This window comes from Priapulus caudatus, unplaced genomic scaffold (genome assembly GCF_000485595.1).
Source record: "Priapulus caudatus unplaced genomic scaffold, Priapulus_caudatus-5.0.1 Scaffold306, whole genome shotgun sequence".
In the NCBI taxonomy this organism is placed as follows: Eukaryota; Metazoa; Priapulida; class Priapulimorpha; order Priapulimorphida; family Priapulidae; genus Priapulus; species Priapulus caudatus.
Window position 1 is genome coordinate 145,262 of NW_014577367.1, and position 17,017 is coordinate 162,278.

Sequence of the window (17,017 nt, forward strand, 5' to 3'; positions counted from 1 at the left end):
ACACACACGACGCGCTCGGACGACACGGGAGGAGACAGACAGACAGACAGACAGACACGACACACACACACACACACACACACACACACACACACACGCACGCACGCACGCACGCACAAATGCACGTATGAACATACCCGCGCGCATGCACCACATATACGCGCTCATATGAAAACTCCCAGATAATTCTGAGATAATTCTCTTTAGATATACATGCACGTACCTATAGTAGACGCATTAATTACGATTAAACTTACCTGTTGTGCATGTGAGCACGCACGCTAGAATAGGTAACCACGCCATGGTCACTACGATGAATGTCTTTTAGCAATTATGGCACGCGCACGTATAACTTCAGGCCTTAAAACCTAACCGATCAGAAAACAAATCCTGTATAACAGCTGTTGTAGTGTTATCTTGCTCTTATCTCCGTCTGCACCTGTTGTCTAGTGGTGTTTTCATATCATGACAAACTTGACCGACTTGAAGAGTAAATAGACTTGTTAATCCTTAAAAAATAATACGTTTTACACTTGTATTTAACCGTGCTGTGCCTTCTGATCAAATCAGTCTTCTTATGCACCTGTCACTACGCTGTAGAATTCAAGGATTATCACTTAAGGCCGCCGCACACCAGCCGATTTTTACAAACGATGAAGCGATGAAGCGATGAAGCGATGTAGGTGTGCGGCGCACACCTACGATAATTTCTGCAAGGTGAATGTCATGTGACACGGGCACATTCAGCTATTGGCTGTTCAATATTTATCGCACACGATTTTCCTGAGGTCACGCGCACACCACAAAATCGCGTCCAAATAATCGGTTCAAAATCAAACATGTTTGATTTTGGAACGATCACCCGATAACAATAAAATCGTCTACAAATGAACGCGCACACCTACATCGCTTCATCGCTTCATCGTTTGTAAAAATCGGCTGGTGTGCGGCGGCCTTTAATTAAAGATATACTATCATCACATCAGTCTTCCTAGGCATTCTTTTCGTAGCACGTGTGAGTCCCATATGCATGCCATATGAAATAGAGCACGAGAATAAGTGAATGTGTTTTCTGAAATTTTGTCTAATAAATAGTATGATCAGCCATTTTAAAGTTCCTATTAAATTTACCCGGATCTATCACAATTAAATCGTTTGCCGCACGAAACCTTGAATATAACCCTGCATGATCATGCATGGAGTGTTCGCACGTACAAAATATCAACAGTAATGGTATAGCGTGTAGTTTTATTTGTTGTTCAGGTTTATTTTTGGGGGGAGAGATATTTTTTTATGCCATGACATCAGGAGTGGATAATAGAGATATAATATCTCTATTATCCACTCCTGGTGACATGTTATGGGGGGTGTGATAGGAAGGAAATCTCATGTATGAGCCGATTAATTTAGTGGCAGTTCAGCTTTAATTTCGCATTACATCTCGCAGAGAGCATGTGGTCACTCATAATACGTTATCATATCTCAGGCACGTGCGACTCAATGTTTATCGATATCGACAAATATAACACCCAGATAGCTAGAAAGGCTGATACTGACGCGCTTCTCATATTTAAACACGTATTAAGCTATAAGCCAGTCGTAACTTAGACGGTTGTCGTGAAAGCCTAAAAGTGTCGCTAGTGCAGGTTCACTCACACATATGACCAGGATATGACAGGAAGCATATGACATCTGGCAGGAAGCGAAGTCAGGTAAACATCCAGAAAAAATGCAGTACGTACATACACACACACACACGCACGTGACATGCGAACTCACGCGCGTGGATGTGTGGCGCGCGCGTGCGTGTGTGTGTGTGTGGGAGGGGGGGGGCATGTAGGACGTGCGCGCGCGTATATATATACCCCATATTTTTCCTGGATGTTTATTTACCTCGCTCGCTCGCTCCCTCGCTCGCGGGTAATGCACGTAACTTAAGAGATCGTCCCGCCATCTATCGCCAAAAGTAAATTAAAATGATGTTCGAGAAAATGGGAGTATGAATTTACAGCAGAAATGGATTTCTTACATTTTTGTAGCACAACATTGTTGCCCCATATGAAACGTAAAGTGAGAGAAAGTAATTAGGTAGGGCACAGCGAGAATGTAGACGAGATGGAGCAGGTGTGTGAGATAAAGGAGGGGGAAATATAGAAGGTGAGAAGGTAGAGTGGGAAGTAGTGGATAAAAAAAGCAGAGGAGAGCAGAATGTAAATAAGCAGAGAAACAGACGACAGGCTAAATTGATCCACTATTATCATGCAGATTAATCACTCGCAATGCATAGATTAATTGTAAGTACAAACACAAAGGCAGGGCTTAGCAATGCAACGTTTATTTACAGGATTTATTATTTACAGCTTTCTATTAATTGCTCTGTCTCTATCCGTATCTCTTTCACACCCGCCTCTCTCTCTCTTCCTGTCTACACAGCCTCTTCCCTCGCCTCTCTCTCTCTCTCTCTCTCAACCTCTTTCCCCACTATTTCTTTCTTTACATTTAACACTTCTCTGTATTTTCTACCAACCTATCCACCTATATTTTTGAAACAATACTCTAAGCATTCATGTTACCATCAACCTACGATTTTAATGCAATGGCAAAGATGGTAAGCAACCGAGTTATGCTACTAGCATGATAAATAGTCACATTCCACGCAAATGTTATGCGAGAGAAATGACAAAAGATAAGTGACACAATGAGCACAAGCGAGTAGTGTGCCTTTGCATCCAGTCTGTGATATTGTCACCGATTTCTACATTCTCCTCCTAAACAAACACAAGAAATAACCAACGTTAGAGTGATAGAAAACATCCACTCACGCTCTTACAATGAACAGCAACTGCATCCACTTCATACATGACTCAAGTTATCATGTACGTAGTTTTGTGCTTAGCAGTCACATATTCCTACTGCCATACACAGAATGTGAACAAAATAGATAGACGACCAAGTACGCCTTCGTTTATCTCAAATATTTATGGTTTAATATCAACGTTATAAGAAGTTGGATCAACACCCTTGTAAAAATTGTGCAAAAATATACAACTACCACACTGAGGTGAAAACTAAACTGTATTTCCCAACAAAATATGATAGATAGTAACAACAAAAGGTTGTATCATATTGATATCAAAACACACCTGTCCATTTTAATAAATCAAAATGGTATTTTATTAAAATTAATAATTAAAATTAATTTTACTGAGTGTAACCTCCGAAAGAAGCACTAATGCTGCGTACAGCATCCTCACCGTTTCTTAGCGATGGGATGCGGTCGTGTGGCAGTCGACGGCTGACCAAGCAGATCTGGCATGGACAGCAGTTGGTTATCCTGCTGCTGCTGCTCCTGCTGCTGCTGGTGGTGCTGCTGCTGCTGTTGCTGGGGAAAATGCTGCTGCTGTTGCTGATGGTATTGCTGCTGCTGATTATACTGCTGGTGCTGGTTCTGTAGTGCATGAGTGAGTGGCTGCTGGTGTTCAGGCTCCACCAGTGACACGCCCACCGAATCAGCAATACTTAGCAGATCTTCATCCACATCCAAAGTCCTAGTGTAAAAAAGTAAAAAACACAAAAGAGATGTTGCTTGTATATTGTATTGTGTATTCCACTACAATACAATATACATGCAATATTTTCTCATTTGATCTTCATCAACATTCAGAGGTTGAAATAATGATAACAAACATGTAGACAGTGTTGGTAATTACTTACAAAAAACAGGTTGACATCGGTTATAAATAACAGAAAAAACACAAGACATTACTGCAGAAGGTTATTAGCGCTCCATCATAAACCTGCAATTTTTCAATTCGATAGCTGTTCAACACTTCATGAGCCAAGAGGATACTACAGTACGCGTTCTAACGAGGCTAGCCTTCATATTTTGATACGTTTATTCATGTCACAACGATCATGTTCTGTGTGACTCTGTCCAAACTATGAATTGAAAATTATTCAGTTATATCTCCTGAAACCACACCTAGCTATTTCGATATCTCAACCTCATCTTCTTTATTCAATTAGCATGGTAGAGTTACCACATCTTTCAGCATCACTTGCAGCACATGCAACTCTGAGACGTAGCTACCTGCCACTGGGCTCCTCCTGTTTGATTGAAATAATGTTGTGAGTTGTGACCTTCTCTTCTTCTGCTGCACCCTCCATCACTTCCTCCTTCACCACAGGGGGATCTTGCATAGCAGTCGGCGTCTCATGTTCTATGGTTGTCTCTATATTACCTGAACATGCAGTGTTAAAAAAACACATGCAGTTAGTTATACATTTGGGTGCGTTCAACTTTTCTGTAGATATACATATAATGTTAAATATATATTATAAAAGTTAATATTATTAAACTTGTTGTTATTATATTAAGTTATTAAACTTATTGACTTTTAACATTACATGAACACACATGACACAACATGAACACAACAAACATGAACATGAACATGAACATGGACATGGACAGCATGAGCAACCACACACGTGCAACCACACATGCAGGTACGCAAGAACCAACACACCTAGTCCATCTAGTGATTGAAGGTTCTCGGATTGGTCACTCGTTTCCTCAGCACTGTCTTCAGATGCCGGGAACTGAATATCAGCCACTGGCTCATCCTTAATCCTTCAAGCAAATATTATATAAATATTAAATGAATTATTTATATCGATTAAATAATGCAATTCACAACATGTTGTACCTCAAGACAGATATTATTTGAATTCCTCCGAAATTAAATAGAATTTTTTGATAGCCTTATATTTTATTAATATTTAATATATATTCATGTGCTACACAAGATATAAAATGAAGTTCATGGAATAAAATTGGTGACAACATTTAAACAGGGTCTCCAACCCTGTGAACTCCAAATGCGGAATGTTCCCGCGGTGAACATTAACTAGTGGCGTATTCAGAAATTGATGGACAGGGGGGGGGGGCGAAATGTACCTTGGCTGCCGCAGGCAGGCCCGCGTGCCGTAGGTATGCCAGTTCTAGGGGGGTATGGGGGCATGCCCCCCAGAAAATTTTGAAATATTTAAGCCATTTTCCTGCAATGTGAGGCATACTGTGGGCCATATTCTCATGTCTGATGACACTATCTCAACCCTAGACTCAACCCTACAACCCTTGTCTGATTAGCAGACAAATTATGCGACACATTGCAGACAGCGCCTGTCTGACTAGGCTGTTCCATTTACCGTAGACATGCCAGATACAAAATGCATAGAAATTATAACACTGAGCGATAGTAGGGTGGGGGGGGGGGTGCAAAGCTAAGGTAATGTTAGAGTGTAAACTTAGTGTAGTTTATTCTTGCTCCGTTCACCCTGTATGATAAATGTACAGCCCGTACAGTGGCGGCATCTACAGAGTAAAATAAAACGAGAGTCTATCGATCCGTCCACCCTGTAATAAAACAGTAGTGTTGTGTCTTTCTTTCTCTCCCGAGTCTACCTCCGTTACTATGACTGCCCAATCAACACTATGAGTGTGTATTTCCAGGAAACGAATTGTGCAGTGAGCGCTATTAATAAACTTGCTGCATCTCCACTGCACCAGCGCGTGGCCAGTGCTCAGGCACCAGCTGAAAAAAAAACAATGTGTCCAAGCAAACAATGCGAACAATCAGTCCAAATTTTGTACAGTGCAACTGAAATGAGGAATATAACCTTGCCGCTGCGGATTGCGAAAATTAAGCATAGAAATCGTAATGATTCCGCAGAATGAGGAATGGTTGGAGACTGCAATAAGTGTGAAGTGCAGGACTTATGAGAAAAAAAACAATTTTGTCTGCCTCTTCTCAGTATAACGAAATAACTATGTCGGTATAACAAAACCTATTCTTGTTATAATGAGATAATTAAATTGATATAACGAGAAAAGAAGAGCCATTGCAATGAACAATTTACGATAAGAAAACTAACACAAGTTGTAAGGCATAAAATTCCTTTAATTCTCTCTCCCTCAAATGCCCAAATGCTCTCTCTCTCTCTCTCTCTCTCTCTCTCTCTCTCTCTCTCTCTCTCTCTCTCCCCCCTTCTCTCTCTCACTCTCCCTCCCTCTCACCGCCTCTCTCTCTCTCCCCTCGTCTCTCTCTGACCTTGTCAGTCTCCAAGCCTCGCCCACCTGGCCGTGGTCCGGCTGCGACGCCTGAATCTCGTTAGACTGCTCCAGTAGCCGTGTGCAGGTCTTTGTCATGTTGTCCTGCTGCCCCAGCACCCTGCACCGGTAGAACCCCTGCAGATTGCGCATGCTGCCCATGCCCATCTCGTGAAACACTCTCTCCAGCACGTCCTGATCGAGACACGCGTAAATATAAATCAAGAGTACATAATAGGAGTCTCCTATTATGTACTCTTGATATAAATGCATCCGAGTTTTTATTAAAAAAGAAATTCTGTCTATGTCAGACTGCAAGTCCAGTGCGATTTTGTAAATCTCGATTGTAAACAAGAATTTAATGTAAAACCTTAAATTGAAAGAATTGTATGAAATCCAGAGTTGAACAGCAGGTATCGTATAACTTTCTAATCGCATGGCAGCACAGCAATATTTACTAAAAGGAGGCCCTTGAAATGTGGAATTTGATTTGGGACTTCGTTTACTAAAGCCAGCTTTGGCTGCTAGGTAGATGCTGTAAACATATTTCATGGTGTCGACTTCTAGACGAAGCAAATAGAGGGTTATATACGTACAGGAAAGCCAGTGAAGCCAGTGAGAGCTTCTCTTTCCACAGCCCTGGCCAACGCTTGCGTCATCTGTGTCAGATATTCCTGGCAGACATCCATGAGTGTGTCCAGCACTGACTCTGTCGTACCTGGTTTAATTTTGGATGAATTCATGTCAATGACCCGTTCGCCGTGAGCAACAATTTTTAGACAACGGGTCCAAGCGCTTTTGTAGGCTGGATAAAGTTGCTCGAGTTTGTCACTAGGTGGCCATACTTAATTGTCACCTACTGCCAACTAGTGCCCACTTCAAGCAACCTCATTCAGCTTCACAAATATACCAAGACCAATTGTCAAAGGTCTTGGTAACAGGTCCAATACACGGACATTATAAAAAACACAACTCCTATATTATCATAAAATCCAATTAGCTGTCACAGTTGCTGCACTTACTACTGTATCCTACTTGTGCAGTTATGCCTGCCACGTACTTCCGAAGCAACTTTCTCAAGGTTGTGCTGTTGAGAGTGATTGTTGCATTGCTGACATCATGAGATAAACTAAAAAGATCACATTAGGTTACACAAGAAATATATACTGTCAGAAAATGGATTGATATTTATCATTTATTTATTAATCGAAACTGCAGAATATAGTATTATTTTAGAGCAAACAGATACCAGTAAAACCTCAACCAATTCGACACTTTACTGCTAATTCTATATTTTTTACCAATTTTTAAATTTGTGTGATGTTTTGTTCAAGTTATTCAGGACTCTTACCTCTCTGACTGTTTCTCTGAATCAAGATCTCCTTTCCTCTTCTGGTTATTACTATTGGGAAATTCTGAGATGTGTGGCATAGACTGGTGAATTCCATAGACAGAATCACTTTCATCCTGCTGCACAGACCAAATATTGCCAAGACGATTATAAATACATTACCGATTTCAAAACAAATATTGTTGGAGACTTCAAAGTTTTGCTTGCAATACGCTAGCAGAACACAGGGTTCTAGACATAGTAATCACCACTGTTCCTTGTTGCGTCGCGGCGATTGCTGCGCCAAGTTTATGTGCATATTCCATCAGTTTGAGGGTGTGTTCTGTAACAGCATCAAGGCCAAATATCACCGGCGAGTCCCTAGGAAATGAAAAAGCCAAGATAACATTATACATAGTTCTCCTGCGTGTGCAGCATTTGTGGTCAATGGTCAAGTACATAGAAATATGCAATTGTTGGTAATTTGTTTTGCATGACGATGCACAGCTAAAACAAACCCAACGTGCATGACCAGAATACTCACCCAGTTGAGGTGAAACTATGTTTGCTTGATGGCTGATGGAGGCGTGCACCCTCAACCTCTAGAGCTTCCATTATTGGCTGTTTTCCTTGAACGCTGGCTGTGACATTCTCCACACTGCTAGATGGCGCTACAGGGATCCCTCCCCAGTGCATTGATGCAGCAGACATGGCATAGGTTATTCTGTAACATAAATTTACTAAAGTATGAAACTCCCATTCTTTAAAGTGTAATAATCTGAAAGTGTTCACTATTTCTACCATCTCATACTGGAACCCTATGCTTTCCTCTCTACAGTTAATAATCAACCTTTTCCAGTGTATTCTGCAGCATGAATCTGTCAAAATGATCAATGGTGGGCTTTCTCCTCCTTTGTTACACTACAGTTCCTTGGACTATTAAGAATAAGCTTTATAAAGTAAAAAAGTACACTTGATATGGGAATGTACTGCAGTCATTCCATAATAATGATGGCCATTCTAGAGAAACAAAATACCTTGTTCCTATCCTTTTGTGAGTTTGTGCACAGTGTCAGTGACATGCATGCCGCAAGATTGTGCATTGTACTTGTAGAAGAGCATGCGAACAGCATTTACGTAAAATGACTAGGCGATATAGAGAGTACATGGACTAGTATATAGCGAGATTATTCGGTGCGAGCTACAGTACATACATAACAATTCTTAGACATGATACTGCATAAATTTACTGTCTTTACTGATACTGACTATTTTTACTGTCACTGATATAGTGATACGTACAGTGATCACAGGCACTTGGAACATAGTCAGTAAAAACTGAAAATAATATGAACGCACATTCACAAATAGGGCCTACTACCGCTCATATGGTCTATGTCCCCCAGGGTACTGTCGGAACGTACCCTGGGTACGGTCCGGTATACCGGAACGTTACCCTGGTCACTATAATATATGGTTAGGGTTAGGATTAGGGTTAGGGTTGGTTGGGGTTAGGGTTAGGGTTAGGGAGTAGGCGTAGGCGACTCCCTAGACTCGTTAGTGTAGTAGGCGAGGTACGGTCCGGCATATTAGATAGTACCAGGGTACGTTCCGGTATACCGGTAACCGGACGTTCCGGACCGTACCCAGGGTACGTTCCGGCAGTACCCCGGGGGACATAGACCCTCTCAGCCCTACTACCGTACCTCAATATCAATTACAGTTACACTGTTGTGTCAATGTATATCAACTTTCCTTCATAAAAACCAACGCCGAACGCTCCCGCACTCGCCGCTGCGAGTGTGCTGTGTCGCCATTATAATGATAATAATATATAGAGATATTATTATCATTATAAATTTATAATGGCGACAGCACACTTGCACCGGCAAGTGCGGGAGCTTCGGCGTTAGTTTTTATGAAGGAAAAATGATATAGGGCCTACAGACAGTACAGTGTCAGTGACACAACAGTGGAACTGTAATTGAGAGGTACGGTAGTATTTGTGAATGTGCGTTCATATTATTTTCAGTTTTTACTGACTATGTCCCAAGTCACAAGTGCCTGTGACAGTGATACTGATAGTGATTGTTGATCTATGTTTAGCCACAACTCACAAGTTCCCTACTTTCACTATGTTGTGATTTTACTTTTACGTCTTTAGTTTAGTTCAATAGTTGCAAGTTGTAATTAACCAACAAGAACAACAGAAAATAATGGGCCATGACACCCGACTATCTTTATAGTCACACTTTACTACTATTACTATCAGTAATATAAATATAATTTACATTTCTGATTTCACGTACTTTACATTTCATTCGTGTGCGGTGTAACCGTGTAACTGTAATTACACATCGTCATCGATGAAAATGACGCTCCCGATAAAAGTGATGACGTCACCACATGTATATTGTTGATTTATTACATACTTCGTCGACAGATGGCGATGCAAGAAAGCGTTAAATAGATCATCACCCTACGCCGCTTCGATTATCAAATAGGCCTATAGCCAATAGTTCTCTTTACGGAGTGAAGAGAATTCGCACTAGTCTAATGAGAGCTTGAAGAAAACACTTTTGCTTGCGCGGCGATTTGAAATACCAGTGTACTTGCTTTTTGGTGATCACGGGTAGGCCTACTCTCTCGTATTGCATAGATTAAGAAACCAGTGTAGTAATATTGTACCATCTTTGCTCCCGTTACGTAGATTACACTTCAGTACTGAAGATATTGTGATATTTCAATTTTATTTACCGTCGCCCGGGCGGCAGGAGTCGTCGTTAGATCTACTAGTACTAGTACTACTACTACTATCTATCTGACAGTGACAGTGACATCTAGTCACGCCAATGGCAATAGCAGTGTGTACAAACTCACATTACGATTGCTTCGCGTCCGGGGCGTACGCGTAGGAAAAGCTAAAGTAACTTTATATCGATAATTCGTGTTTATTATCATTTTATTATTGAAACTGCACAAGTTTCTACTCAGGTAGAGCCAGATCATTCACAAGTAATTTAGTGAAGTTCCTGCACCACCACACATTTACTACTGAGACGTGGATATTCGTCCGAGCATCGGACACCTGTTCGTATGCGCTATTCGTCCGAGCAGTTGCTGCGCATGCGCTGTTCATGTTGTATTACATAAATGTAATATAATGCTAGTTTAGGGAGTCACCTACTCTCCAACCTAACTCTAATACTAACCACAATCTAAACCTACCACTAATTATTTAAATCTAACCTAACTCTAATACTAACCACAATCTAAACCTACCACTAATTATTAACCGACTCGGTTTGCTTATATAGGCGAATGATAGTACCAAACACTATATACGCCTATGTTTGTATACCAAACACTATCTATGGTGTATAACCACATGCGCAACGCATGTATGCAGGGGCGTCACAGCCATAGGGCTGCGTAGCAAAACGCAAGGCAAAAAGCCTAAAGGGCAAAATATAAGCCTAATAGTAATAAGTAATATAATATAATATAATAAAATTTAGAGCGTCTAGATTTTAAAATTGGCTGGGGGCACGCTACATCAACAACTGCTCGGACGAATAGCGCATACGAACAGGTGTCCGATGCTCGGACGAATATCCACGTCGTTACTACTGACGTAGGTACTGTAAGTTGTAACTATACACACCTCACGCCACTCACATAACGTAAACCCTTTCTATATTTTGATCTGGTCTCAGGACATACAGTGGTAGAATCTGATATATGTCTTAGCAAGTTGAACACACAACACGTCAAAATATTCTGTTTAATTTAATTTCAGAGAAACCAGCTAAAGTGATCTTCTGGCTCTAGTTGATAGTAACTGCATATCTGTGCAAATTATAGCAGCAACTAGAAAGAAGAACAGAAGTTGTGACCATGGCTTCTGAACAAGACAAACAACTAATTGATGATATTAAAGTAAGCATTATTCCACGCATAACAAAAATAGTTTCATCATCTATAATTTCATGATGACAGATCATCAATAATACTTAATTGAAACAAATAACTAATTTCAACCAATCGATTGCACCGTAGTGTTAAATAATTTCTATTGTCGACAATATGGCCACACGAGGAGCGTTCTTGTGTTTGCAGGCGAGACAGGAGAGATGTCGCACCTTGCAGGCGTCTGCTCTTGTTGCACTTGATTGCAATGCGGACACCAAGCTGGAGGTGACGCAGCGCACGCTCGGACTGCAGCTGGGAGAGAAACAGATACTCATCGAAAACCTCGAGACGACCGTCTCGGAGCTGACGGAGTTGCTGGCGGCGGCGAACGACGGAAAGAAGAGTGAGTGTACTGCGAGTCGGTGTTGTGACGTTTGCTCGCTTCGTCGCTGTAGTTATTTCACGTGTTATGTCATAGTGCAGTGAATGCTGTATGTAAATGTCGCTCTAGCTAAACTGAAAAAAACGTTCTTTATAGCCAGCTGTTTGCTCTACTGAGGTGGGTTCACTCTATAACTGCCACTCGACTCAACGGAAACCCCCCAAAAGAAAAATGAGTTAGGTAGCGAGTGAAATCCTTAAATCAAACTTATCATCGCTGCTGCGCGACACATTAACAAAACACAAATGTCAACTGCAATCGCAATGTCACCTGACTGCGCTGTTTCTTCCCCTTTTTACGCAGAGAAAGCTGGCAGGCCTGCGACGCCGAAACCAAAGGAGAGCATCGCGCGATTCCTCATGCAGATACGGAAGCTGCAGACCGACCTCGACGACGCTCGGGTGAGAGAGGGCGCGGCAGAGGTAGCGGAGAGCGAATGCGCTGTGCTGCGTGCGCACTCCGAGCAAACGAGGGAGGAGACGGCGGCGAGAGAGGCGGCGGCCGCGGAGGAGGCGGCTGGCGTAGCGACAGCCTTTCAACGCTGCGTCGACGTGGCGGAGGAGCGGAAGAGGGCGCTCGCGGATGCCCGCGCGAAGATCCGCGATCATGCGGCGGAGAGGAAGCGTCTCGTGGCGGAGGCGGCATCGCGGGAAGCCGACGCGGCGCGGACGACGCGCGAGAAAGCCGAGCTGACGCGGCAGCTCGCGCGAGGGAAGGTCAAAGCGAAGCAGAGGGAGGAGGCGGTCGCGCACGCCGAGAGAGAAGCCGAGAAGGCGCACGCGCGGAGGGAGGAGCTCGAGGCGATGCTGAGCGAGGAGAGGCTGCGCTGGCGGCAGGAGGAGGCGGACAGAGTGGCAAGGGAGGGGAGACTGCGTGCGGACCTGCGCACGGTGCACGCGAGCTGCTCCCGCCTGCCGCTGCTCATCACCGAGCGAGGCAACCTGCAGAGAAGGGTTGGCGAGCTGGAGCGCGAGGCGAGCGCGCGCGACGACGAGCAAGCCACGTGTGATGCCCGCCAGGGCGCGCTGGCGGGGGAGCTCGCAGAATTGCAGCGCGAGCGGGACGCGCTCGAGGAGAGGGCACATGCAGAGAGTGCCGCGCGCGACAATCGAGAGCGGGATCTCGCCCGCCAGGTGGCAACACTGCAGCGCGAGAGAGACGCGCTGGACGAGGTGTCGACGCTGTACGAAGGCTGGAAGAGGACCTGGCAGGAGGAGACGCGGCGCTTTGAGGAGAAGGTCGGCGCGATTGAATCGGAGAAGGTTTCTCTTCGGGAGCGCGCTGACGGCGGAAGGAAGGAAGCCGCCGCACTCGGCAGGGAGTGCGAGTCTCTCCGCTCGAAGCTGAGCGCTCTGCAGGAAGAGAGGAAGCTCAACGCCGAGCAGTACCGGGAGAAGAAGCAGCAGTGGAAGCAGAGGAGAGAAGACTACAAGGCGAGAATCCGCTCACTTGAGGAGGAGGCCGCGGTTTCGCGAGCGAGATCAGCAGACAGCGACGCTGAGCGGGAGCGAGCGAAACAAGAGTGCGTCTCGCTGCGAGAAGAAACTGAAGCCTCTGTGGCGCGCTTCGAGGAAGAGAAGATGGCGTGGGACGAGGAGAGGGAGTCGCTGAAGACGGAGAGGGGTAAACTGGAGGAGGGTTGCAACCAGACCCTCGCCGAACTTCAGGAGAAGAGGCAGCTAGATGAGATGGTCGCACAGCTGCTGGCTGAGAGACATCACCTGCAGAAGCAGCTGTCGGGCGCCCTTCTACAGATACAGGCGCTGCGCCACGTGGAAGCGATGGTAACATGACATTTGCTGCCGGAATTCGTCACATAATCTCGTTAAGTTTACTATGAGTTCATGACAGACGAGCACATGAATATTTTAACGTTGAAACGAAACTCGTTTTAATTTTATTTTTCCCGTTTGCCGTAACCTGATTGAGAATTTTTGTAGCTGGGTCAGTAGGGTTAGGCAAAAAATGTTGCTGTTTTTTTGCTGGAAGTATAGCTTATATAAACGCACTCATGTCTAAAGAAAGATTTTCCTTTGCGCGAGACCATTTCTAATTGGGGTGATTTCGTGGCCCTGTTACTTACGCGTGTATAGATTATATGTTTACGGGTACTGTTACATTCGTCGTCGCCACAGCGTGGAGAGGCGATACAAGCGATGCAAGAACGCCTGCAAGAGCAGCAGAGAGAAACTTCCAGTTGCCACCTGCAGATGGCGCCAGCTGGCGTGCAGGATGGCCTCACATTGCTACGGTCGAGGCTTGCTGCAATGAGGGTGGAGCAGAGGCAACTGAGGGAAGAGTGCAGCATGCTGCCCGCAGTCGTGACAGAGACCATCCAAGACACGTCTCATCGGGTAAGATTATACGGGGTGACGTCAGAGAGGGTCACGCTTGAATGTAGATGCACGCTGCGCTGCACTCTCTTTGTCACACTTCGCAACCACAGTCACAACGAGTGAATCGACCTTCCGGTAGTGGTGGAATTCATGATCATGTCAAGTGTGATTTTATTTTACGACAAAACCAACATATCTACGTGTTATCAACGATTATCGGCAACCGGTCTAGCTGTTTTTGTTAAGCTGTGATCAGTCCATGCAACTTCATGTCCACTTGACAAAGACAGCTTGATCGGTAGTCGAAACTATCATTACCAGGTGGATGTATTTGAATTCATTTAAAAATAATATTACTCTTAATTCTCATGGGTCTATGAATCCTCTTGCGAACATAAACTCCTATGCTTTAAGCAATGGCTGTTTTTCATAGTAGTTACAATTAGATAGCTTGATATTTTACTAAAATAATAAGGTTAATGCACTTCAGTCTGTTTTGCAGAATTAAATATTATTTTCCTCCCTATCTTCCAGATAATGCAAGCCATCTCCAATCTGAGCAGCTACAATGGGGATCTAGTCAGAAAATATAAGAAGGAAATGGTTTTGCGGAAGAAGTATCACAATGAGCTAGTTGAGATACGAGGTACATGTATGTGTGCATGCATGCATCCGTGCGTGAGTGTGTGTGCGTGCGTGCGTGTGTGTGTGTGTGCGTGTGTGTGCGTGAGTGTGTGTGCGTGCGTGCGTGTGTGTGTGTGTGCGTGCATGCACGTGTGTGTGTATCAACAGTAGTACGATAACTGACAGCTGCGTCAAAACGTGAATAATACCATGTTGGTAATAATTAAACAACAGTTTATGGCCAATACAGCATCTTGTTAATGAGAATTTTGGAAACGTATGGGGACACAAACCTAACATATGTGGTGATATTGTCACTCCCATAATGAACGAACTTGTGTGTGGTTGCTACGCACGCATTCCTCTCCCACGTAGCATTGATAGAGCCATCATGATTAGAAAAAAAAACATCAACACTCGCGGGAATATTCACCGAGCACGTTATTTTGCTGCTTACTAGGTAACATCCGCGTGTTTTGTCGTGTGAGACCCGTCATCAAGGAAGACTACGCTGGTGACTCTGACGGGACTGTTGTCGTGACAACAGATGCTGATGACGATGGCCTGATTACCGTGCTGCACAGAGGCAGGGAGAGTGTGTTTGGGTTGGATAAGGTTTTTAATCAATCCAGCACACACACGGAGGTATGTTTAAGGCGAGGGCAGTTGGTGAGGTGGTGTATAGAATTAAGAGTGAATTGTGGCAAGAACTCAGTGTGTCGGTACTGTGACATGACCCTGTGTTGATGCTTTTACAAAAAAAAACAATATTTACTGTACAACGCCATTTAGAGAATGTCACTGCAATAATTATTGTATCCCCCGCGACGAAGTCTGCGGGGATACTATGGTTTCATGTCTGTCCAGCCGCCGCCGCCGCAGACACTTTCTCTTCCGCTCTATAACTCGACCCTTACTTGACCTAGCGCGACCAAACTTGGTATACTTACACATCTTGGGGAGAAGGTGCGCAGCGTACCAAAACCAGGTCACTACGACCTTAATTTGACCTATACGTTGACCTTGATCATATTTCCCTTCTGCTCTATAACTCGTCCCCTAATTTACCTAGCGCTACCAAACTTGGTATACTTACACATCTTGGGGAGAAGGTGCGCAGCGTACCGAAACCAGGTCACTGCAACCGTTATTTGACCTTGACCTTGACCTTCATCATATTTCCCTTCCGCTCTATAACTCGGCCCATAATTGACCTAGCACGAGCAAACTTCGTATACTTACACATCTTGGGGAGAAGGTGTGTCGCATACCAAAACCCTTAAGGCAACCAATTTTAACATATACTTGCACATCTCAGGAAGATGAGTTGTGTAACAAACCTTTGTCTTTGTGACTTATTTAACTTTACCTACCTTCTACGTCTTTACAGAGATATTTCATTCATACTAGATCACGGGGGATACATGTAGTTGGCGACAACTGCCCTTTCTAGTTATCCATACGTGATTCGAATTCAAAACTCAAATTTTAATTAATTGTTGCAGGTGTTTGCGGAGGTGGCGCCACTGGTCGTCAGCTGTCTTGATGGATACAACGTCTGCATCTTCGCGTATGGGCAAACTGGATCTGGGAAGACGTTCACGATGGAGGTAAGTGGGTGCTTTGAGTGATTTTGCTCGCACGAAGGCCACGATTGTTATTTGCAATACGCGTAAGATAACGAATTGATTCACCTGTTCGTACACACACGCTGTACAATACCTACAAGGTGAGAGGGAGAGGGAAAGAGAAAAAGAAAGAGATGAGTGGAAGAAAGAGAGAGAAAGCGAGAGCGAGAAGTGAATGAGAAAGAACAAGAGACAGAACGGAGAGTGTGAGTGTGAGAAAGAGAAAGGGATAGAGAGAGAAGAGACGAGAGAGAGAGTGAGAGAGTTGATCATATTATGATGTTTGTTGTAATATCGCAGGGCACGGCTGAGGACCCTGGCATGAATCAGCGCGCACTGGAGCAGCTGTTCGATGAGATCGACGAGCGAATGGCCGACTCCTGGAGCTACACAGTGTCACTGAGCATGGTGGAGATTTACAACGAGAAGCTGAGGTACCTCTTCTCTCTCTCTCTGCCTCGTTCTTTTTCTCAGTCTCTCTCCCACTCTCTTTTCCTCTCGCATTCCCTCTATCCCTTTCTCCCTGCATTTCCTTCCCCCACCCCTTCTCTCTCTCTCTCTCTCTCTCTCTCTCTCTCTCTCTCTCTCTCTCTCTCTCTCTCTCTCTCTCTCTCTCTCTCTCTCTCTCTCTCT

The 17,017-nt window shown here is 44.1% G+C and overlaps 3 protein-coding genes across 7 annotated transcripts in view; 1 reads left to right on the plus strand and 2 right to left on the minus strand.

Moving 5' to 3' along the window:
• Positions 1-672, minus strand: part of LOC106808809 (poly(U)-specific endoribonuclease-like) — a 17,368-nt gene extending 16,696 nt beyond the window's left edge. Inside the window, exon 1 of the mRNA XM_014811671.1 lies at positions 258-672. Coding sequence (XP_014667157.1) covers positions 258-303 — 46 coding nt within the window. The 5' untranslated portion in view covers positions 304-672. The remainder of the gene's footprint in view (positions 1-257) is intronic.
• A 1,641-nt stretch (positions 673-2,313) lies between these two features.
• Positions 2,314-9,833, minus strand: LOC106808808 (STAGA complex 65 subunit gamma-like). 5 transcript variants are annotated; one of them, XM_014811668.1, is made up of 11 exons: positions 9,752-9,833; positions 7,987-8,166; positions 7,712-7,823; positions 7,464-7,582; positions 7,135-7,241; positions 6,709-6,830; positions 6,114-6,307; positions 4,530-4,633; positions 4,091-4,241; positions 3,255-3,548; positions 2,314-2,768 (listed from the first exon to the last, which is right to left on the minus strand). In XM_014811668.1, exons 2-11 carry the CDS (start codon positions 8,151-8,153, stop codon positions 2,756-2,758), a joined length of 1,383 nt encoding a protein of 460 aa, XP_014667154.1. In that variant the 5' UTR covers positions 8,154-8,166; positions 9,752-9,833; the 3' UTR covers positions 2,314-2,755. The 5 variants fall into 5 exon arrangements, with proteins under 5 accessions (XP_014667154.1, XP_014667153.1, XP_014667152.1 ...); XM_014811667.1 differs by having other exon boundaries at positions 7,135-7,199; positions 9,757-9,822; XM_014811666.1 differs by having other exon boundaries at positions 9,757-9,822.
• Positions 9,834-10,002: 169 nt separating this feature from the next.
• The window catches only part of LOC106808805 (kinesin-like protein KIFC3), a 16,502-nt gene continuing 9,487 nt past the window's right edge, over positions 10,003-17,017 (plus strand). Inside the window, exons 1-9 of the mRNA XM_014811659.1 lie at positions 10,003-10,074; positions 11,242-11,381; positions 11,562-11,757; positions 12,100-13,580; positions 13,932-14,150; positions 14,667-14,778; positions 15,217-15,401; positions 16,262-16,366; positions 16,685-16,818. Of these exons, the coding sequence (XP_014667145.1) occupies positions 11,340-11,381; positions 11,562-11,757; positions 12,100-13,580; positions 13,932-14,150; positions 14,667-14,778; positions 15,217-15,401; positions 16,262-16,366; positions 16,685-16,818 (2,474 nt within the window). The 5' untranslated portion in view covers positions 10,003-10,074; positions 11,242-11,339. The remainder of the gene's footprint in view (positions 10,075-11,241; positions 11,382-11,561; positions 11,758-12,099; positions 13,581-13,931; positions 14,151-14,666; positions 14,779-15,216; positions 15,402-16,261; positions 16,367-16,684; positions 16,819-17,017) is intronic.